General features: G+C 42.7%; 2 protein-coding genes across 4 annotated transcripts in view; one reads left to right on the forward strand and one right to left on the reverse strand.

Annotated features, from left to right (window-relative positions):
• Positions 1 to 11,375: 11,375 nt before the first annotated feature.
• The window catches only part of SLC7A14 (solute carrier family 7 member 14), a 116,099-nt gene continuing 103,727 nt past the window's right edge, over positions 11,376 to 23,747 (reverse strand). For both annotated transcript variants that reach the window (XM_082742165.1, XM_082742164.1), the window contains one exon: positions 11,376 to 18,120. In XM_082742165.1, the coding sequence (XP_082598291.1) occupies positions 17,798 to 18,120 (323 nt within the window). In that variant the 3' untranslated portion in view covers positions 11,376 to 17,797. The remainder of the gene's footprint in view (positions 18,121 to 23,747) is intronic.
• Positions 21,123 to 23,747, forward strand: part of LOC309870095 (uncharacterized protein) — a 45,998-nt gene continuing 43,373 nt past the window's right edge. For both annotated transcript variants that reach the window (XM_082742194.1, XM_082742195.1), the window contains exon 1: positions 21,123 to 21,259. In XM_082742194.1, coding sequence (XP_082598320.1) covers positions 21,146 to 21,259 — 114 coding nt within the window. In that variant the 5' untranslated portion in view covers positions 21,123 to 21,145. The remainder of the gene's footprint in view (positions 21,260 to 23,747) is intronic.

Genomic DNA, 23,747 nt, shown 5'->3' on the forward strand with positions numbered 1-23,747 from the left:
ATTCTTTAACATAAATACTCTCCTTACTGAAAATGTTAGTTTTGGAATAGAGTTAAATTCTGGACCTATTTTCAAAGCAAATATTCTTAGAAAGGGATTGTTTATTTGTAGTCAACTGGAAAATAAAGGGAACTCAAACTTCTCTGTGGCATTAGGGCTATTGAATATTTGTACCTCTGGAAAGAGGAGAGGTAGACTCATATTCTCCACCACGCCACACATGAATTTTCAGGAAATAAGGGGAATTAGTTACTGAAGGGAGTAAACTTTTAGAGGCTTTGAAGTCCTAATGAATGACAGATCATAATCTGTATGTAAAAAGTAAAGTCACATGGGAGCGCCCTTTGCTAGGTTTGGGTCACTCTGGCCACTACTGATCAGCAGGGGGATGGGGCAGATGGGGAAGTGTGGGGATGGAGCAGGGACATGGACAGTGTTCAGACTATGGGTTTGGTTTGCAAACAAATACCAAAATGAGTGAGTACACTCTGTTTTTAGCAAAGAAATCACTGGGCTGGAAAGCCCTCAGAATATCAATCACTCAATAAGACCTCCTTAGGAAAACAATAAGATTTTTATACAGAGCCCTTTTGAAGTTAACCCATTTGGGCTTAAATTTTGAAAATTAAAGAAGAGAGCACTCTAGGTCAGGAGGTCATTCTGAGCTACTTTCAATCTAGCAAAACTCCTAAAAGGGAAGTAGGGCCTCACTTTGGTTTAAAAAAAGAAAAAAAAAAAAAAGGCTTTAGGATGGCAGGGAAGTCTTGAGTCCTGATTCTTCAGTCCTGTACCTCTCCTTCTAGCCCAAGGGGCTGGGGGGTGCGGCACAATGCCAAGACCAGAAAGCTATCAAAGACTCCCTCTGTGTGTTCGGATTTGGAATGTATTTCTGATGTCATGATAAGAATGAAAGAATCTGGCTGTGTCTGGCTGGAGTAGCTGCGAGCTCTCGAAGGAGAGGAGTGGGGTTTGTGTCCTCCTTGGGGTCCCTCTCCAAACCCTGGAGTTTCCCCTGAGCACACCTAACTTTCATTAGAGAGCTTTTTCCATGAACGTGTCTGAACCCTCCTTGAACCCATCCCCGCCTTAGCGTGTTCTGTCACATAGAGTTAACGCGGTCCATATGTTTACCCCCAAGGGGAGAGTAGTGATTCTTCTCATCTGTCCTCAAACTGTTTCCTGTAATCTGCTTGCTTTGTCTCATCATACAGTGGTCCAGTGGTCCCCACCTCATTTGCTCACCTCATCTCCTAGCTCCATAAATCAATCTCAGCCCCTGAGAAGGGGCAGCTTTGGAGAGGTGGGTTTTGCACAAGAAGGTTGGTGAACATTCTGCAACTTGAAGGTATGTGAACGTTCTGCAAGTTGAAGATCTGGGCATAGCAACAGTGGATTAACTCCAATGCATCCCTGTGCTAATCTGTTAAGTGGAAACAAAATGTTCCCAGAATTTGAGAGAAGAAAACGAAACATGTTTCAATCTCATTTTTTAAAGCCCTATATTGCTCTATCATGGTTAAGTGACCAAAATACCTCTAGTTTCCCTCTATATTCTTTTCACTAACTGGCTGGGGATTTTCTGGAGACGGGAGAATTTCATCATATTCACAAATTCAAATTAGAGTGTTCTTAGGAAAAATACTAGAATGTGCCTTTGTTTGGTCAAGTGAATATCATGATTACATCTTGAGAGTTTGCCAGAAAATGCGACTACTCTTCAAAATTTAATTCCTCTCTAATACATTTTTGTAGCTGGATATATAATGCCACATTATTGTCTTTTACTCAGTGGTATAGCTTAAATTCTAGGACAGCAAAATTTTTAGAGACGATTTCTGTCCCTTTGATTATTACAGAATAAACATACCATGGCTTACTTAGGAGACCCAGCCCTTTGTGTATTTTTTCAGATTTTGTGCATAGGATTCATGGACCCTTTTTATATCCTGTATTAAATCTTATGAGAAGATTTTCATTCTGCAAAACTTATTAACTACCTCCTGTTTCTAGAGGCACATATGTTTATGGACACATCTCCCCAGATGAATAATTATATTAAGGTATTATGTGCAGTATTAGATGTATACAAAAATGTTAAAAGAATGGGAAAAAATGAAAAAACATTTTAATTTTATTTCATATTATTTATGAAAATACATTGTTAATGTCAATTTTCTCTTTTCTTTGAACTGGTAATAATAATTTATTAAAGCAATGAATTTGAACCTACTTCATTTTTTAATCCTGGGATAAAAATATTCAAAAGTCTGATTCTTAGGTCAGTTAATTTTACTGTTTGGTTTTAATAGCTGCTTTGGCTGAAAAATATACTTTCTATGAGGATACAGAATAATATAGGAAAAATATATTATTGACTGTCTTCCTCAATAATTATACTCATGTTAACCTCCTGCGTCTATTTTGCAAATATTCCTGTTAAAAGTTGGCAGTTTTCCATCTTCCTTGATGCATTTTAGTTGTTTTTGTAAACTAATGAGATAGGTTACATTTCTATATTTCTAAGAAAGTGTTTGAAAACCCATAGAGGTTCTTCATTTATAAGATTTCTGAAACAGATTTAAAATTTAAAGTTGTCTCTATGTATGGTAAGACATATTATTTTCAGTAATAAAATCACATACGTGTCCAAATACCCATTTTCAAAGTAATCACTCCATTGCACTAATTTCCTTTAAAAGCAGTGTTCTTCATGAGTTGTTATAAGATCACAGAGTAACAATGTTTATTTTGTTTTTATTTGTTTTCTTTTTTCTTTTTGAAGATTTTATTTATTTATTTGAGAGAGAGAAAGCACAATGGGGTGGGGCAGGGAGGCAGAGGGAGAGGGAGAGGCAGATTCCTCACTGAGCAGGGAGCCAGATGTGGGCCTCGATCCCAGGACCCCTGGGATCATGACCAAAGCCCATGACCAAAGCCCAAGACAAGATTAACTGACTGAGCCACCCAGGCGCCCATGTTTATTTTGTTTTGTTTCAAAGATTTTATTTATTCATTTGAGAGAGAGAGAGTGAGTGTGTGGGAGAAAACATAGAATGGGAGAGGGAGAGGGAGAAGCAGACTCCCTGCTGAGCAGAGAGCCCCACAGGGGGCTGGATCCTGGGACTCCAGGATCATGACCTGAGGCAAAGGCAGACACCCAACTGACTGAGCTACCCAGGTGCCCTGTACTTTGTTTTTTAAATTCTTTTTTTTTTTTTTTAAGATTTAATTTATTTATTTGACAGAGAGAAATCACAAGTAGTCGGAGAGGCAGGCAGAGAGAGAGAGAGAGAGAGGGAAGCAGGCTCCCTGCCGAGCAGAGAGCCCGATGCGGGACTCAATCTCAGGACCCTGAGATCATGACCTGAGCCGAAGGCAGCGGCTTAACCCACTGAGCCACCCAGGCGCCCTGTTTTTTAAATTCTTGTTAGATAGCAAACTTTTGTACTTTCGGCTTCATTGTTTTGGCCACAATTGACCATTTTATGATTTCTTTGTAGGAATCTTTTTAAATGACCAGCTCTTTTTGTGGGGTCAGTTTTAATAAAACAGATAATGCAATCCCCCTAAATAGGTATTTGTAATATACAAAATATCATAACCTGAATGAAGTGGTGAGGGTTGTGAGAGTGGAATGGTCTGCCCCACCATCATGGTTCTCTGTCTTAGAAGCCCTTCGGGACCCAGATGACCGTTAGACCCTCAGAGAGATGGTGTGATGAATATGTGGCTCAACATAATCCATAGAAAGCCACCTAATACAATAGAACACAAATAAAATTAAGCCTTATATTCCACACATTGAATATATTATTATTGTATGTTAATATACATTATAACCATTGAATATAAGGCTTAATCTTGTTCTTTTATTTAGATTAAAATTTTATTTTTTTAAAGAAATTTACCTTTTTAAAAAAGATTTTATTTATTTGAGTCAGAGACAGTGATAAAGAGCACAAGGAAGGGCAGAGGGAGAAGCAGACTCCCCACTGAGCAGAGAGCCCCGATGCGGGGCTCGGTCCCAGGACCCTGAGATCACGAGCTGAGCTAAGGACGGATGCTTAACCGACTGAGCCACCCAGATTAAAATTTTTAGAAAAATAGTTTTAACATTTTCTTTTTAATATTTTTTATATATTTTTATATTTTTTGGATTCTTTTGATCTATAGCAGGAAAGAGGTATATAAACAAATAACTGTATTCAACATATAAAATGCTATATACATTAAGAAAAAAAGAATGTTAGAGGAATGTGCTGTTGGGGGAGGAGTGGGTAAGGCAGGGGTTTAATCCCAGAAATTCAAAGAGGGGATACCCTTGAGAAGAGCCTGAAGAATGAATGGGAGTTTGCCCAGTGGGCAAGAGGGTCAAGGACATTCAGAAAGACATAAGAGGGTAAGAGAATGTGCCTAGAACACATTCAGGAGTCTTTTGGGGTCAAAATATATGATGCTTGGGGGAGGGTTAGACGGGCGACTGGAGACAGGGCTGGGGTTTAGCTGGAAGGAGCTGCATTCTATTGGCAAATGGGAGCGGTGGAGATTTTAAGTAGAGGAATGACCTTAGAGAAAGATACATTTGATTTATAAATCATGAACAGTGTGGACATTTTGAAAATAATTATATTTTTGGCAGGTGTGGATGAACTTCCATTCTATCAAGTTCAGCAAATAATTATCGATCATTCTCTGCATGACAGTCAGTATCCACAAGGCAACATACAGTTATATTGGCACACATTTTACTCGGGAAAAGCATCAAACTGAATATTTACAACTACATATGCAAATATCTGCATTTGTCCTTCAAAATTATGATGTCTTTTAATCTTCTTGACATCTGGAACCAATTGACACTAGTATTTAATTCCTAACAATGGATATGTGAGCCAGGTATCCAAGCTGATGAACTCTCCTTGAGTATGGCTTTCCTCTGCTGAAGAAATAGAAGCATCCTCAATTTATACATGCCAATGTAGAGAGAGAAATGCCTATGGCATGACATTAAGAGAATAGCTTCTATTACTGTGTTATATTGCTTGGGGGAAATCTGTCTGTGTCCTTTCTTGGTTTGCCATTTAGGACATGGCAAATATTTGGAAAAGCCCTCATAGGAAATAAAAGTCATTTCTGCAAATAAAAGTAAAAATATTTTTTAAAGCACACTTGGGAAAAAACAGAAGAGGTAGGAAAAAGAAAATACAAAATTACCCCAAATCAGACTTCTCAGAGGTATCCATGGTTAGCACTTCACATATTCTCCTAAATCTTTTGTTATGCATATAAAATACATACATTTTTGAAACTAAAAACATACCACATATAACCTTTGCATCCTACTTCTAAAATTTAATAACAAATGAAGATTCTCATGTCATGAAACATTGTGAACACACTTATAGTTGGCTGTGCTGTACTGAGTTCTACAGTTACCCCTTAATTTACTTAAACGAACTCCTGTTTGGGACATTAGGTTGACTTCGGTTTTTAGGCATTATCCCCCCTGTAATTATAGATATATTCTTTTTTTTTTTTTTTTAAGATTTTATTTATTTATTTGACAGACAGAGAGAGATCACAAGAGGCAGAGAGGCAGGCAGAGAGAAAGGAGGAAGCAGGCTCCCCGCTGAGCAGAGAGTCCAATGCAGGGCTCGATCCCAGGACCCCGGGATCATGACCTGAGCTGAAGGCAGAGTCTTAACCCACTGAGCCACCCAGGCGCCCCATAGATATATTCTTTGCCATAAACCTTTGACCATATCTCTGATGATTTATTTTCTTAGGATCAATTTCTAAAAAGTTGAGTTAAAGGATCTCAAGGGAGGTGAATTGTCAAATAATTAAATAGAGCAATTGAAATTGTTCTCCACTTTGGCCAAAGTGTAGGAGGGCCTCTGGAGGGTGAAGGAAAATTCAACCTCTATTCATTCACCCCTTCAACAAATATTCTGTGAATGCCCCCTGCATCCCAGGCTCTGCCCTAGGTGCCAAGGTGAGGCAGGAAGCAAGAGAGGTGTGTTCACTGCTCTCATGGCAGCGGTCTGGAAAGTTAGAAATCATGGGTCAGGGGCATCTGGGTGGCTCAGTCATTAAACGTCTGCCTTTGGCTCAGTCATGATCCCAGGGTCCTGGGATGGAGCCCCACATCGGGCTCCTTGCTCAGCAGGAAATCTGCCTCTCCCTCTCCCACTCCCCCTGCTTGTATTTCCTCTCTCACTATGTCTCTGTCAAATAAATACATACAACCTTAAAAAAAAAAAAAAGAAATCACAGGTCAACTTCTTATTTACAGATGAGGAAACAGTTTCCAGAGCCAGCCATGGAGATCCTAGACTGGAATAAGGTTTCTGTCTGGCAGTCCAAGCCTCTTTGCACCCCCACCTGCCGTCTGTCCCCTCCAAGGGATCTTGGGGGCTTCCGTTCAGGGTGGGCTTATGGTGTCTCCTGCCTTGATGTGTTCAGATCTAGCTGTCAGCAATGCTGTGAAATGAATGGGGCCAAGTGTGTCTTTGGGACCCTGGTGTCATTTCACCTCTTGGCATCTCCTCACCCCGTGTCAGGCGCCCAGAGATATTACAGTCTTTTCTCATGACTAGTGAAAATCCAGTTTCTGAGAAGAAACTGGTATTAGTCATTCCTATCTCAACCTGATTTGAGTTAAGACACTGTGTTCCTTCTTCCAAGGGGAGTTAACTGAGGAGGCATTTAAAGATCTCTTTCTCATTGAGGAATGTCAGACTTTGTTTCCAGTGGACGCGTTTGGGCGTCAAGGAGCAGATAGGGCAGACGTGCCCTCCCTCTGCTGGTCCTCAAGGCTCACGGCCTATCTCCTTCCCATGCCCTTTCCATGGGGTTGGTCAGCCCAATCTCCACCTTTTTGTACAAGATTGACAAGGCTGGGTGACAAAGTTGAGGACATTGTATCCACACCTTGAACCGTTTCCAGGACATTCAAGGGGCTGCTTTGGGTCCAGAGCTTCGCAGAACAGGGAAACCCCATGGACTAGGAAACCCCTACCCCCGCCCCATCCTGCCCTGTGAGGAGTGTCTCTGCTAGGAAGGAAATTCAATTAAGGTCTTCCAGCCACCAGAATTGAATTTAGATGGACTATTTCCTCTTTGGATTCTGTGCCAAATTGTATTCCTGCTGCTGTGTTTGAAGTTAATTAGAATCGCAAATCATTTCTATTTCCCTTCTCAGAAGGAAAGCCTGCACTGTACTTATCTCAACCAGTTAATTGACTTATAGAGGGTTCATCCCTTTCTGAAAACCCTCTAAATGGCTCTGATGGGTAGGCATCAGGGTTACACATAGATGTAATAGAAGCTTGGAGAATTCAAATTTCTAGGGCATAGAAATAGGGTGGGTGTGGTTTTCTTTCTGAGCCTCATAGCTTAGAGATTTTCTTGATTTGATTGAGGCCGGTGTGAGAATGGAAAACACCTATCCTCGGGTAGAAGAAGAGATGCTTGTAGGCTAAAGAGAGGAAAAGGAACTGGACACAGAAAGATCTCTCATTGCCAGTCACTGGACTGCTCACAGTTGGAAATAAAATGAAGAAGAGCTGTCAGCTTAATGTTTAGGTTATGGGGATCCCTTACATATCCTTTTTTAAAAAAATTTATTTGAGAGAGAGAGAGAGAGACAGCATGAATGGGGAGGAGAGAGAGAAGCACATTTCCTGCTGGGCAGGGAGCCCGACATGGGGTTGGATCCCAGGACCCTGAGATCAGGATCATGACCTGAGCTGAAGGCAGATGCTTTACTGACTGAGGCACCTGGGTGCCCCCTTGACATTTCCAATAGGGTATTTAATTTTTTTTTTAAGATTTTATTTGTTTATTTGACAGACAGAGATTCCAAGCAGGCAGAGAGGCAGCCGGAGAGAGGAGGAAGCAGGTCCCTGCTGAGCAGAGAGCCGATGTGGGGCTTGATCCCGGGACCCTGGGATCATGACCTGAGCTGAAGGCAGAGGCTTTAACCCACTGAGCCACCCAGGCGCCCCAGTATTTAATTTTTAAAATGGTTTCGAGTTATGGCCTAAGAGAAAATCCTCTTAAGTGGCTTTGATATTCTGAATAACCTTTGAATTTTTTTTTTAATTTTTAAAATTGGGGTAAAATATACATGACATGTATCATCTTAACCATTTTTAAGTGTATGGTTCAGTGGGATTAAGTACATTCATATTGTTGCATGGCCAAAACTCAATCAGCATGTGAACTCTTTAAAGAAAGATTTATTTATTTGAGAGCCAGAAAGAGAGAGTACAGGAGGAGAGGGAGAGAGAGAATCTCAAGCAGACTGCCCCCCTTTACCGCAGAGCCTAATGCCAGGCTTGATCTCACGACCATGAGATCATGGCCTGAGCTGATATCAAGAGTGGGACACTATTAAGTGGGACACTTAAGCCTCTGCCTTCGGCTCAGGTCATGATCTCAGGGTCCTGGGATAGAGCCCCGCATCGGGCTCTGCTCAGTAGGGAGCCTGCTTCTTTCTCTGTCTCTGCCTGCCTCTCAGCCTGCTTGTGATCTCTCTCTCTGTCACATAAATAAATAAAATCTAAAAAAAAAAAAAATTAAAAAGAGTGGGATACTTAACTGTCTGAGCCACCCAGGTGCCCTATCTCGTGAACTCTTCTATTTTGCAAAACTAAAACTGTAAGCCCATAAGCAATAACTCCCTGCTCTCCCCTCTACCCCAGCCCCTGACAACTACTGCTCTTCTTACTGCTTCCCTGATTTTGATTACTCTAGGTACCCCACATAAGTGGAGTCATATAGTTTTTTTACCTTTTTGGCATTGGCTTACTTAGCATAGAGTCCTCAGAGTTTATCCATGATGTAGCATATGTCAGGATTTCCTTCCTTTCTTTTTTAAATAAAGATTTTTATTTACTCATGAGAGAGAAGGCAGGGGGGCGAGACAGAGGAAGGGTACGACAGAAGGATGAGCAGATGCCCTGCTGAGCACGGAGCTGCCGTGAGGCTTGATCCCAGGACCCTGAGATCATGACCTGAGCTGAAGTCAGACGCTTAACCCACTGAGCCACCCAGAAGCCCAGGATTTCCTTCTTCTTTAAGGTTGAATAATATTCCATTACACATATACAAACATATATAAGAACACATTTTGTTTATCTATTCATTCATTGATGGACACTTAGGCTGCGTTCAAGTTTAAGCCACTGTGAGTAATGCTGTGAAAACAAATGCCTTTGAGACCCCTCTTGCAATTCTTTTGGTTATATACCCAGAAGTGGTGTTGTTGGGTTGTTGGATCATAGGGCAATTCTTTTTTTTTTTTTTTTTGAGGAATAGCCACACTGTTTCCCATAGGGCCTACTGCATCATTTTACATTCCTGCTATGAGTGCATAAGTATTCCAGCTTCTCCATCTTCAATAACACTTGTCGTTAAGTAACCTTTCAACATTAAAACCCATGTAATGAGGTTGTATTTTGGAATATGAATCCAATTACTTTTGACCCTGGTAATCCCCTGTTCCAGGTTGTCCTGTGGCTCTTCTTGGAGACTATTTGTAAATAGGCAAATGGGCAACTCTTCCACCAGTAAGAATGAATTACAGGGCATATAACAGGGCAAAGATATGAAAGTTAACGATTGTTCTTGGGAGCAGGCTGCCGCACATCACAGGCTGTGAGCCGCAGTCATGGGCTGTAAGCATCAATGAGCTGAGTCCGGAAATGATCACATATCATTAGTGAGGGAAGTAGCTGGATACTTTTACCCGAGGTGGTGCTCCTGGTTCCCCGGGTCCCAGAGTGCATGCAGTGGATTCTGAAATGAAAGTGCTGAGGGCTTGGTGGACCAGCAGAGGCTTGGAACCGTACAAAGGAGCATGTGTGTGCAGGGAACTTCACAACTGGGGTTAAGGGCCAGCCAGACTTGTGGATTTTGGAAGTGAATGTCATATGAAACCCACATGGCTGGATGAGTCACTTTTTCTTCAGCGGTCCTCATGCAGGGAGCCGTCCACATAGCCACTCTGCAGCAGCAAGGGTCCAGAGTACCCCAGTTCTCATCACTCTCCCAGACTCCACCCCACAGCCCCTCCATCCCACAACCCAGTTTCCACCCTACAACCTCGCTTCTTTGAGATTCAATAGGCTCTGTTCCCAGATGCCATTTTGGAGCGGAACAAGAGGGAGCGAGGGCAGGAAATCCAGAAGACTGAGCGTTCATCCCAAAGAGACTCGATCGTCTAAAAGGAGTATAAACTGGAAGACAACTGTGATTCTGCAAATTAACGCGTTTAAAGTTTGTTTTTCTCTCCTTGCTGCTCAGGCGGGTAGCCCTTTGCAAAGGAGAGCAATGTGTTGGAGAAAATAAAAACATGGCGGATTCTTTGTAGCTCATGGGGTATGACATTATGTGACCCTACACCTCTACCTTTTCTCCAGATGTCACCACTATATGGTCAAAAAGTCAAAAGAAACCACTGGAGGCACCACTGCTATCTGGAGGCAGATAATGTTCCTCTGATTTGTCCTTAAAATGAATGGGGGCGGGGCTCCTGGGTGGCTCAGTCGTTAAGTGTCTGCCTTAGGCTCAGGTCATGATTCCAGGGTCCTGGGATCGGGCCCCGCATCAGGCTCCCTGCTCAGCAGAAGGCCTGCTTCTCCCTCTGCCTGCTACTCCCCCTACTTGTGTGTGTGCCCTCTCTCTCTCTTTCTCACTATCAAACAAATAAATAAAATATTTTAAAAAAGGAAAAAAAAAATGAATGGGGGCAAGGATTTGGAATGGTGGTTGGTGCTAAGGGTGCAGGGCAGGGGTGTGGCTGTGCTTAGGAGCAGGCACTGGGAATGGGGTCATTCAGGAGGCAGTGTAGAGGGGGTCCCTGACAGAGTCCGGGACCATGTTAGAAGAAAATAGTCAAAAGGAGATCAGGTCCCTTGCTGTTCTCCCAAGAGTCCACTAAAGAAGAACTTCTGTTCTCTTCATGGAAATGAAGTGAATTTAAAACGGTAGGATAGCACTGACTTTCTTCAAATTTTAATAGTCAATTAGCTGTAATTTTTGAAATATTTTTATTCTGAAAATGAATTTTCCACAGTAATGCACTTAGTTCCAAAAGAAATGAGCTCATTTATCTGGCTTTTCTACAAAGGACAATTGAAACATTTAAGGCAAGATTCACTTATTCTTCTCCATTTTAGAATGGAAAGAAAATATCAGACTTCAGATACTGGTTAAGGTCAACAAAATATGGGAAAGCTCCTTTTTCTTTTCTTTTTTTTCTTTTGGTAGTCTTCTGTGTAAAAGCTTTACATTGCTATGGATTTATAGTAAGACACTTTTGTTTCTGACTTTCTTTATAACCCATTTTTAAATTTAAAGGCACACAATAAAGCTTTACACATTTATTAAAATATACACATTTTGGTAAATTTAGAATTTTCCCTTAGTATCTTGGTAAATCAATATATCATCAACACCACAGAATCATTTGAAAATAAAACACACTCCATAACATATCGGCATATTATTTCTTTCTTGATGATACACTACAACACCCCATTGTACAGTGCACCAATGGGAATTAAAAACCACAGAACAAACAAACTTTAACAAATACAGCAATTTCATACCAAAAACAAAAAATATAGCAGAGAAAGACACTAGAAATTACCATCTGCAAAAAGCAAGTTGTACTTCTCAAGGACCCAACAAAAGGAAACAAGTCAGTAAAATTTACAAGCTGTATTTAGAACTTTGGATACGGATTAAACAGTGACGTTTCTTTTCCACAGTGAAGAAAGCTAGAATGTTGAGTCCTGTCGTTAGATGGTGTGACTACATGGAGGAGGACAGTATCTGCTCTCTTAAAACCTGCAGCCCCTCTATCAGCCCAGACAGTTGAGGTATTTATGCGCTATTGTAGCATTAACATAGCATGTCTTTGCTTTGGGGAGTCCATGATTTCTGGTGTAGCTTCTTGCTTCCAGGAGCATGAATGAGTGAGACCCGTGAACTGGCAATTGCCGATACCCACCAGGAGATGTGCAAGAAGCACTCACCTCATCTCACTCTCTGAAGGAACACAGTCCTTCAAAGTCTGTGCTTCAAGGGAAATTTACATGACCCACATTCTCTTTAAAAGCCAAAGTCACCAGTGTCCGTGTTAGGAAAGCGTCATAGAAAGAAAGCATAGAGGGGGTCCCTGATGAAAAAAATCTAGGCTGCCCTGTTTCTTCATTCTTACACAAAGCCATTTTCTCTCCATATTGTACCAGAATGTACTAATAAGTTCTCGGAGGGTAAGGAATTACAGCTCCCTGCTTTCGGAAGGCTTCAAGCCCAAAGCTGATTTTGTGAAGGTTCTCTGCAAATTTCGTAATTCCACGCATGTAGAATACTGTTTAATGGTTTCTAACACTATTTTAGTTGATACTGCAGAATTACGTTCACTTTTGGTGGGCTGCAAAACTTCCACTAATCCCTTTTAGGCTTTAAGTCCTAAAAGAAAAAAAGGACATTTTCTAAGAGAGATCATTTTGACAAAAGGCAGCTGCCTAGGTATTTCAGAATGATGCGTGTGTTAGTCAAGCCAAGCAAGAGGAGGAAAGCATTTTCGAAAGCGGTAGCTCCTGAGGAGAAAAAGGAATTACAATAGCTTCTCCTCCTGGAGTCTTAGAGAGAAAAATGGACACAGCACTAACAGTTATGTACAGGAAAGGGGCCTTTTTGCCCCCCATCACCACGGAACTGGGAAATACGAAGTCCACCCTTCAATGAACAACATCCGGGTTCCTGTAGTTTGGGATGTGGTTCCTGGCTTTGCCTGCTCTTTAATGACAAGCACTGGCTCTTTCACGGCCAGCCCATCTGTGGTTAGCAGTGAGTGCCTCTCTCTCTCTTGGGGACTCGAAAGGACCCTTGAAGACAAATGGGTCCTCGGTGTCAGGGAGATACAAGCATGCAGAAGAAACCGAGACTCCGAGAAAATGTTGGTTAGAAACACCTTCTTTGACTAGTCTTGTTCCATATGGCATAGAAATGGAGTGCTATCATGCACCCCTAGTGTGTGTTTCCTTCGCTCCTCTCTTCCCCACCAGCATCAGAAATTAAGGCTATCTCTGGATTGTTTGCTAGCCTGAAAGCTTACATCCAAGAGCGGGCCATTCACTCTGCCCGGATTCAGTGAGTTGGTTCCAGCCCAGGATTGGGACATGCTCCCTGACTTCTGACTTCTCTGTTCTGAGATACAAACTTAGGTGAACCTGTAGCTGACCACCCATGAGCTTCCACGGTCATCTCCGTGCCTGGTAAAAGCGGGGGAGAGGGGACACACATTTCTACTAGTCTTGTGGGCTGATTCTCATACTCCTGTAGCTTCTATTGAAAATGCAGAGAAAAGGTATGCCCTTGTAAACTTCCAACAATGTGATGTGAAGGAAATTAAGTCTATCAGTCTTTTTCAGGAGAATAGGGGAAAGACATTTCTTTGGAGGAGCTTGTGTTTTGTTTCCCAGTAATTGCTGGGTTTGTATGTACAGACATGTGTTGTTAATCTCAACAGCTTCCCCTCCCCCCATGATCATGATCATGATGTAGACATTTGATTAGCCATTAGTGACTAAGCCGTAGAACTGGATTCTTCACTGAATTCTATCATCTGATTCCTTTCACCAGTTCAAAGTGGCCTTGTGCTCAAGCTCAGTAAAATCTAGAGCTAAGATTTTACTTTTTAGATTAGTTAGCTAGAAAAAAATAGGTAGGTTTGTTTAAAGTTACTGTTGAAAACTTTAAAATGGCTGTGAACAACTTTGGTATTGTCTGTCTACATGTTAAATGACTATGCTTCTCCTAGGTTAAGGATGAAATCAGACAGGATTCAAAAGAGGAATCAATCATACATTGCTAAAATTTGGATATTTTTTCCCCTTTAACATATTAAATCTATTCGAAGTGTGTGCATGATCTGTTAGGTCCTTACACAAGTGGATGAAGCCACTGCCCTGGGTTCCTAAAGCCCAGTCCTCCCTGATTCATACGTTCATCATTTCCCTGGTGCCTCCCCACCCAAGGAGAGCCAGCCAGCTTAGTTCGTTGTTCAAGTCTGTCTGTGAATAAGCCATCGCCACCCTCTCAGCATTATTTCTTACTGTTCCATAGCTCAACCATGCGTATATCATAAGCTCCTTTCAAACTAGCTTCTTGCTTTCCCATGCAGGAGGCACAGTACACATTATTAGTCAGAGACCGCTTTCAGCCCATCTCTGCCTTACTCATGCTGATTCTCCACTTGGCAAACCTTTCCCCCATTTCTACCTGAGGGAAATGTTCTGCCCATTCCACAGGGCTCCACGCAAGGACTACATTCGCTATTGTTTTTCCCAGCGGAAGGAGGTCTTTTCTGTATTTGAACTCTTGTTGAACATTGTAACTCCCTCATCTTACATGTCACCTTCTCTATGGTTTTTATTGATATATATTATATGTCCTGGTTCCCCCATGTCTTAGACCATAGCACAGATAAGGACTCCACAAAACATTCTTGAATAGGTGATATTTCCTTTTCCTTTCATTTGTCCATTCAGCCATCCATCTGATCATCAGATACTTTACTGAACATCCACTCTATGCCAGGCACGGGGAGCTGGCAAAATCTAAGCCTGGAGCTTGTATGTGGGTTTCAAAGATCTATGCTGTTCTCTGCCCTCACGGGGAAAGATTTGTTCTTATCATGCAGGAGTATTTTGTCTTGTCCTTCCCAACAATTTCAGTGTTTTTCAAGTTGCTACCTCATTGGAAAATTTAGCAATGCATATCAAGATTTTGCATTTGTGCACTGAACACACTCTAGCCTCGTCTTATCCTTTCTATTTCTGTTTTTATTTACCCAAGCTCCTCGCTTATTTTTGCATTATATGTTTTTTAATAGCCACCTTGAAATCCTTCTGAAAGGAAGCAGGGTACCAATAAATTGAATACAATTACAAAAAAGTTCATAATTGGTTTCATACTACTAATTCACACAATGAAACCTTCCTGGAAAAGCTCCTGCAGGAGAGAAGAATTCAATAAAATGTAGGTCTTCCTTGGACCCATTCAAGAAGGCTAAGTTTCTACAGTAATTATAAGGTGATCTTTTAACGTGATTCCACTAACGCGGTCTTGAGAAAATTGCTAGGAAACACTAATATAATCATCCTAGTAATTGACAGTATTTGAAACTGCATTGTGAAACCTGGGACCATTTCATAGAGGCTGGGAAACATGAACAAAAACATGTCAATTTACTTAAAAAAACTTTCTCTATTATACTAATTTTTTTTTTTTAAACTAAGATTGCTAGGGAGTTGTCTAACTTTAGAGAAATAAAGAGACCAAGATTATAGAAAGGAGATACAACCTGGGAGAAATGTTTCCAGAACCAGAAGAGTTCATAGAGTCTTTGCAAAATCAATACCAACGGTGTTCACTCTGTATTCTCTCTCCTCATGCTACAGAAATTCCATACATCTGCCAGCAAACTATCGTGACCTTAATACTTAACACTCACTACTGAAAGGGAGCTCTTTCAGCTACATTAAGATTTTGTTGTTTTACACCCATATTTCTTTTTGAACATTTTTAATGAATATAGCCCCCCCACCCGGCCATCTATCTGGATATTTCAGGCTTCACACATTGTATTTAGTTTAGGCAGACTTGTTGAGTCTCAAAACTAGTTCAAAACTTTGTATTCACCAAAAACTACTGATAATTCATCCATAGTTCATCCCCAAGGGTGTGTTTCACAGACCAGGCACTGTATCTTTAGGGGTAAGTTTAGGGAAGAAAAAAACATGGTGTTGCTACGCGTTACATTGACAAAATGACCCCAGGAAACCAGAATTCTAAACAATTCATACAGAAGAATGGAAAAGAAGTTCTAGAAAATAGGCGTTACTTGAATTTACTGGCATTCGTTGGCCATAGGTGCAATATGCAATTTACTTAAAAGCACGTTTTTTTTAAAAAAAAAAAAAACAACTAGGTTCAATTGACCTTCTATTTTATTCTATATTAAAGCCCAGGGCATCAGCCAGGAAGGCTTGTCAGGCTTGGTGGTTTTATCTGCATTTGTCAGATGCCAGTGCTGCTCATTCCCTGCCCCGGGAGCCTCCAAGGGCAGAATATTACACTTTGTTCTATTCCCATTGCTTCGCACTTGATACAGTCTCAGTCACTGTTCACTGAGTGAAAAAATGGACTTCTGCCTCCTGTCTGTAATCCTAAGGTATGCCAAGATGGCACGAACCTCAACCTTTCAACAGAGAATAGACTTCACATTAGTTGATGTAGTCTAGAAAACTTTTGGCATAGTACTAGATCCGGGAGAGGGAGGGCAAGAAATCTGCTATTTTGCGCCCCTTTCAGAAAACCCCCATAAAGACTGTAGCTTGATTGCCACCGTGCCTTCGCGTTGACGCGTGCAAGACAGCGGGCCACCGCGGGAATCCCGGGGACCCAGGAGTAGAACTGATAAGCCGTGTGTTTCTTTTCCTGCCACACATTCTCTCACCTAGGTTATTTAGAAGAAAATTCCTTTAAGAGCCCCTCTTAGGGCCTGATGCAGACCTTACCAGGTAGGCATTTTTCTGGGCTTCGGTGAACCTGCTCTGGGAAGAACAGACAAAATACGTATCTAAAAGCAAGCTACTCGTATCTGAGAGTAAGGTTCAGAAGTGAAATGTGATCTCTTGGAATGCCATTACCTCACAAGCCGAGCTTCAACAGTTCTGTTTTCAGAGAAGCCCCCGCGGCTCACGCGGTGGCAAATCTCAACAAACTACGCAATTTATAATTTTGGAAATCTGAAATAGAATTTGCAATGTGATCTCAGTGGCTGGGTCACTTCTCCTTGTAAAGATTTTTATCCGATTAGAAAACAAACGGCCTACTTCTTCAAGGCATAATAATGCCATGAAATCATGCTCCGACTTTGCCCCCTTTCATGATATCAGCAGGAGCCAAGAGGCTGGTAAAAGAAAAGGTATGATAGAGAGTTAACTTCTGCCAGTGCCCTTCTGGCCTTCACTGCAAGGGATAGTTAGCTGATTTTTTAATTTTTTTTTTTCCTGGGCATTCAAGTAGTGCTTTGATGGTGCTTCTTACCACATTGTTGGATCTGCACGGCTGACTTAGGGTAGCTCTCAGACCTCTGGGGGAAATGGTCTCAGAGTCCCTAACCTTTGCTGGATCCTAAAGTGAGAGTTTGGAGATTGGGAGAACCTTGGTGAATAAAAAGAAGCCTGTGTCTTCTCCACGAATTCGTTTTTGTGAGATTTCAGACCAAACGTTTCTTGCTGAGAAAGTGCCCACGTCCACCTGCCCACACCCACACCTGCCTGCTTTGGCACATCTCCAGGGGGAGCTGCAGCCTCAGGGTGGCCCCCAAAGTGAGCCCCCTGCTTCTGGGGTCTCCATAAGAAGCAAAAAGATTCAACCAGCAAAGCAAAGGCCTAGGAAACACTTGCCGCCATCAGCTCTGATGGTCACACCTAAGACAGAATTTCTTGCAGCCTCTGGTTTAGCTTCTTCTTCTTCTTCTTTTTTTTTTTTTAAACAAGGGGATCAGTGATGAAACCCAGGTTAAACTCTTCGACAGAACTATCCGGAAGAGCAAAACTAGCAAATGACAGGCTATGACTGGGGACTGACTCTGGGGAAGGCTGAATTTTTGAAATGAGAGCCAAAAATGTTTTCATCCTCTAGCCCACGGTTTAAGTTACTGAAAAGGAATCACCACCGTTTCTACACATTTCTTGTGTGTTTACTCCTACTCTGGAGAGTAATCTAACTCATCATTTGCAATCAGGGCCTCTGAGTTCTGTTTGTGTTTGCTTTTGCTCTTCGCTTTGCTACTTGTCCGGGTGTTGGCCTTGGCATCTGACATCTGCTGGTAATAGAAGCCTTTGTCTTCGGCCGGCCCGCCCCAGTTCTCCTGGCTCTCGCCTTCCGTGGCGTAGGAGAAGCCCTCCTCCACCGAGAAGGGGTCGTCCACGTCGTAGCGCTGGTACGTGCTCTGGTGCAGGGCTTCTTCGCGCGCGCTGATTTCCAGGGTGCTGTTCCAGATGCCATACCCGAAGTAAATGAGCATACCTGCAGGGAGGGAGAGGTACAGGCCGATAAGCAGTTGCTCCGGGGATCCACGGGACCAGCGGGGGGTGTGCTCAGTGGTGAAAGCGGAGTCCGCGGTGGATGTGTTTTCTTTGGTCTACATCGTGTCTGGAAGAGACTCCAGCTAAGTGTCTTTTAAAAACTGGGCTGTCTGGCATGAAGCGACCCGTATTTACAGCTTCCCCTAAAAAACGTCAGAGGGTCTCACGACCCTACTCCCACATTCCTATATGGCAGGTGTGATGGGAGGTGAGCGCCAGCTGCCTGTTTAGACAGAATGTGGACCCTCTAGTCACCTCTGGCCCACCTCCCTGTATCACTACACTCATGCAGGTGCCAACTAGGAATTTGCATTTTCCGCCCCGACAGAAATATTTGTGAATCGCCTACAGTGTCTCCCCAACCTTCTTGCAGCGTTTTATTACCCCACGCCCCCGTTAGGGGCGCCATCTTTCATCTCCCCACCCAGCAGTGCACCTCTACTGCCCCACGGTTTACTTCGCCATTTTTCACTCACCAAAGGAGTATTGTATTACTGCCGTTCAGAGCGGTTCGCTCTCAAAGGGTCTGCTGCCTGCCACTCTTAGGGCCCTTGGAACGCCTACGGTGTGATTATCTGCCCAGGGAGGTGCTTCTATTTTAAGACTCTGCGGAAAACTGGCACTTAATCTTTGTTGAATGAATGAATGAGTGAGAACTTCTGATGGGCATGAAATTTCCACTGCAACCTCCTTAGCTGATGTCATTCCAAGCCAAGGGAAGAAACTTGTTTTCCTAGGCAATATGGAACATTAATTAGGGCTAATGTTTCATTTCTATTATAATTTTTCTGTGATTAAGTATAAAAATAGTTTGAGGGGCCCTTGGGTGGGGCAGTCCCTTAAGCATCCAGCTCTTGGTTTCCACTTGGATGGTGATCTCAGGGTTCACTCAGCTCGGAGTCTGCTTGGTATTCTCTGCTTCTCCCTCTGCCCCCCTGCTCATGCTCTCTTTGTTTCTCTCTAAATAAATAAATAAATAAAATTAAAACATTGTTCAACAACCCCCATTTTCTATCTTGAAAAGCTCAGGGAGGCTCAGAGTTTAAAATAGCTGAGAATCATAGCCTTGGGGGGTCATAGGGCATGATGATTAAGAGTGTGAGCCCTGGGTTCAAATCCTGCCTCCATCACTATTAGCCATGTAACCCCAGAGCAGTTACTTAGCTTCTTTGTGCCTCATTTTCTCTTCATGATAGTCACTGCACCTATGACATGAGGCTCCATGAGGATGAAATGGGTAAGCAGTGGCTTTCAACTCTGACTTCAGCTGGAGGGCCACCTGGGGAGTTTTTGAACGGTCCTTACACCTAAGCCCCACCCCTAGAGATTCTAATTTAATGGGTCTGCAGTGTGATCGAAGCATAGCTATAGTTATTTTTTCCCCTCTTCATTATATCTTTTATTTTTTAAATTAACATATAATGTGTTATTTGCTCCAGGGATACAGGTCTGTGAATCATCAGTCTTACACAGTTCACAGCACTCACCATAGCACAGACCCTCCCCAATGTCCATCACCCAGCCACCCTATCCCTACCCCCTGACCCCCCAGCAGCCCTCAGTTTGTTTCCTGGGATTAGGAGTCTCTTATAGTTTGTTTCCCTCCTGATCCCATCTTGTTTCATTTTTTCCCTCCCTAACCCCCATGACCCCCCCTCAAATTCCTCATATCAGAGAGACATAATTGTCTTTCTCTGATTGACTTATTTCGCTTAGCATGGGTATGTTTTAAAGCTTCACAGGTGAGTCAAATGGGCAGCCAATACTGGGACTCCTTCAGACCAGGAGCATAAAGCTCCCGAGACCTGTACTCTGTTGTCTACACTGGCCATATTAGGGCTTGGCCACTGGATGCCACTCAGTTACACAACTCCCTTCCAAACCCCAGAATCCCTCTTCTGAGTGGCACTCATCCCTTTGACTTTGCTAACCCTGCAGGCATCTGCACAGCTGTTTGCTCAGAACCACAAGGTCACCTTCTGTTCTGTTTCCCTCTTTGGTGCCTGAGAAATCCTGCTCCTTTTGAATTTGAAATGGGTCTTTTTCAACTTGGATTTCTCCCTCTTTGTTTCAAATGACTTTCTCCTTACCCCCTGCCCCATCCCCTAGTGAAATCAACTTTCTAGGAGCCAAAGTAAGCAGAGATTTATAGTCCTAATTGGTAATAAATCCTAGAGTTAATCATTTGCAGATGTAGCTACTCTCAAATAGCGACTTCATTTTTCTGAACACGGATCTTTACTCTTTCTTGTGTGTGTGTGGGTGGGGGGGAGTAGCCATGGGGGATAGTTATTACCCTTGTGTAGGACAAGGCATCATGTTAAGGTCCCTTCTAAAAGGGACAGTATGTTCCTGGTTGGAGAATGCCTCTATTGGAAGCATGTTTGAGACCTGAGAATAAATTTCAGGAGACCAGGTGGGATCAACAGGCACACAGCTCTTTTTGCCCATTTTTGCTATCTTTCCCCATAGGCTTTGAGGCAGGGGTCAAATCCTGCCTCCGATTCCTGCTTTGTCTCTATTATATCAATTCTTTCCATCTGACCCCCTTCTCAGACCCTATTTATAAGTGAGTTATTTCCCTATTGAACTTAATACCCTTTCTTTTCTTTTGCCTTTGCCTCTAAGCTCTCTGCTCTGCCATCACACAGGTCATCATTCCAGATGGTCTGACATCTATTCTGACAGATCTTCCCTTGCCCCCACCAGGTGTGGTGGTGTCAAGTAGACTGATTTATGGAAATTCTCTAAGAGCCTCATAGAATCCTAGATATTTAGAGCTGGAAAGAGTCTCTAGATCTGTTTGAGTACCTTCATTTTACAAAAAAAAAAAGAAGCAGGCTGAGGGCCAAAACCACAATCGCATGGAGAGAGAGAAGAGTCTTGTAAGCCCGGTCCGTCACACTTTCGCTCTGCAGGCCGGCTTACAGACTGTGCTTATCACAGTATGCCCTGAGTAAGGGGTTATGGCTGCATTCGTTCTTTGTTCTTGGGGAATGATGGTATCCAGAGGAACACGTGTGCTCCTGAATGCACTGACTATGATGACTTTGAAAAAGCAACCCATGGAAATCTGTCGTGTAAGTATTTATGGGCCTTTTAATGTTTGCTCTGAGCCTCCTATAATTTCAAAGGTGTTATTTTGTCCTTAAAAATATATTTCGGGGCGCCCGGGGGGCCCAGTTGGCTGAGCATCTGGCTCTTTGCTTTTTGCTCAGGTGATGATCTCAGGGTGGAGGGGGCTGGGGGGGATGGAGTGAGCCCGGGGTCAGGCTCTGTGCTCAGTGGGGAGCCTGACCGAGACTCTCTCTCCCTCTGTCTCTCTCCACCATGCTCTCTTTCTCTCAATCTCAAATAAATAAATTAAAAAAATATATATATATATATTTAAAAAATATATATAATTTATATATAATATATAATATATAAAAAATATATATATATATATTTAAAACATGAGTGGTCTGAACCAAGAAGTGACTGTGTGCATGCAGCCTGGTGGAAGCCACACAGCCAACGGTCAGCCCGGGCAAAGGACTGGCATTCTGCCTGACGCTTCTTGTTGGCCCTTGAGTAAGTTCAAGGAAAATGGTGTAAGGCACCAAGGATTGGAGGAAAGGAAAAATGGAGGGGCACAAAGCAGCAGAGGGGATCAAATGAAGTGAGGGAGGGAGGGAGGGTGGAAGGGAGGTGGAGAGAGCGAGGAGACAATCATGGACGACCATCTGTCACACATAAACAAAGGCTTTGTGTCGGAGGAGTAAACAGAGCTGCTAAAAGCCTCCTGTGTAGCAGCAGGGTGTTTTGTTTCTGCTTCTTTTTTTTTTCTTTCTTCAATTGGCTTAGAAAACTAAGCATGAGGTAGTTTCTGAAAAATCTGTGGGGATTCTGGGAATTCTGAATCATCTAAACCAAACTTCACACAACACTTCTGGGTGCTGAGGTCCTCATGATGCGTGATTTATGTTGTATCTTTCTCCCAAGGAGTTCAAAACATTATACGTGGTATCTTGTTTAGATTCCTCCCAGCCTGTTTGGGAATGTGCATGTGAGTGTGAGTGTGAGAGTGTGTGAGTGTGTGTGGGGGGGCAGGGAGTGGGGAGGTTAGGATTACATAGGTCTCAGAAACAGGAAACGGGGGTATAGGACAAAAAAAGATTTTCCACAGCAACACGGATGGTGTTGGGACTGTGAGTTCTTAGGGGCTCCCCGGGTCCCCATCCAGGGTGTATCTCACCTACCAGGGTTGGCCGGGGGGAATAGACTGATTGAAAACAATTTTGCTTGGCTTTTTAGTTTGAAGAATTCCAAACGTGTACCAAAGTGGAGAGAGTAGTATAAAGAAGCCCAAATACTCATCACTTGCTTCCTCCTGACACCCACCCGCCTGAGTCCTTGTTTTTAGATCATTTGGAAACAAATCCTTTCCATCCTATGCTTCATCTGTAAATAATTAAGTACGTATCTTTAAAATAGACTTAAAAACTTAGTATCATTATCACATCTAAACACTGATAATAATTCCTTAGTATCTTCTGATATCCAGAATTATTGAAATTTCCCTGAATTATTAAGCACGTGGGGAAAAATTCTAATTCTTCACTTTATGAGACTATAGATTCACTCCAATGACACTATTACTGCCTCGTATAGTTTTCAGGCACTGTTATTTGTCACTGGGACGGGCATCATGTTCTTTCATAAACCCTTACACACGGCAAAGTTTTACTTTTCAGAGAGGATTTGCTTTCTGCATAAGCAGAAGTCATTTGGAACCATGCCTCAAGAATGAGGAGGCTAATTGATATTTGCATATTTAATCCTGCTGTTCCTTAAAAACCCCGCTCCATTGCTTTGTAGTTATACATCTTTTAGCTCTAATACGCAAAAGGCATGTGTGGTGTTAAAAATCAGAAGGGAATTAGCTTTTGTGTTGCAGGGGGTCTTGCAGACCCTCTGGCTGGGCTGGAGTTATTTTTTTGAGTTGTTGAGTTAGGGAGAACAGAGACGCAGGGCACCCACTAGTTAGTAGTAGGCACAGAAGGGTTTCAGTATCTGAAAAACAGACATGGTTGTTCTCCAGGCACACGGGCCGAATGCCAGGCCTTCTCCGAGGTAATGGCAATGAGTCTAGTGAAAGGCTGTTTGCAGTGAAGGGGAATACCTGAAAGGAGGCCTTGGCTTTTCTTTCAGACAGATATTCTCCGATAGAGAACGTGCCCAAGAGAGACTCAGGCTAGACAAGATGAAGAATCAAGCCTTTGGCAATTTAATGGGCTTTCTTTATGTGGTAGAACACTCTGTGATCGTAAAACCCTTTGTAGAAAAGTCCTTTCTCATTGATCATCCCAGAGAGGTTAAGACCTGTTTAATAAATCAGTGACTGAAATGGTGCTGGAACTTCTATCTCCTGAGTCTAAACTGATGGCTCTTCCCAACCCACCCAGGCAGGGTTAGAAATGCCAAGTTTGCTTTCAGATGCTGGGATCCCTGAGCATGAGGGGAGTGGGGGGGGGGTGGGCAACACACCCATTTACTCTGCTTGTGTGGATCCACCTGGGCAAATTA

The sequence above is a fragment of the Mustela nivalis genome, assembly GCF_964662115.1.
Source record: "Mustela nivalis genome assembly, chromosome: 1".
Lineage (NCBI taxonomy): Eukaryota > Metazoa > Chordata > Mammalia > Carnivora > Mustelidae > Mustela > Mustela nivalis.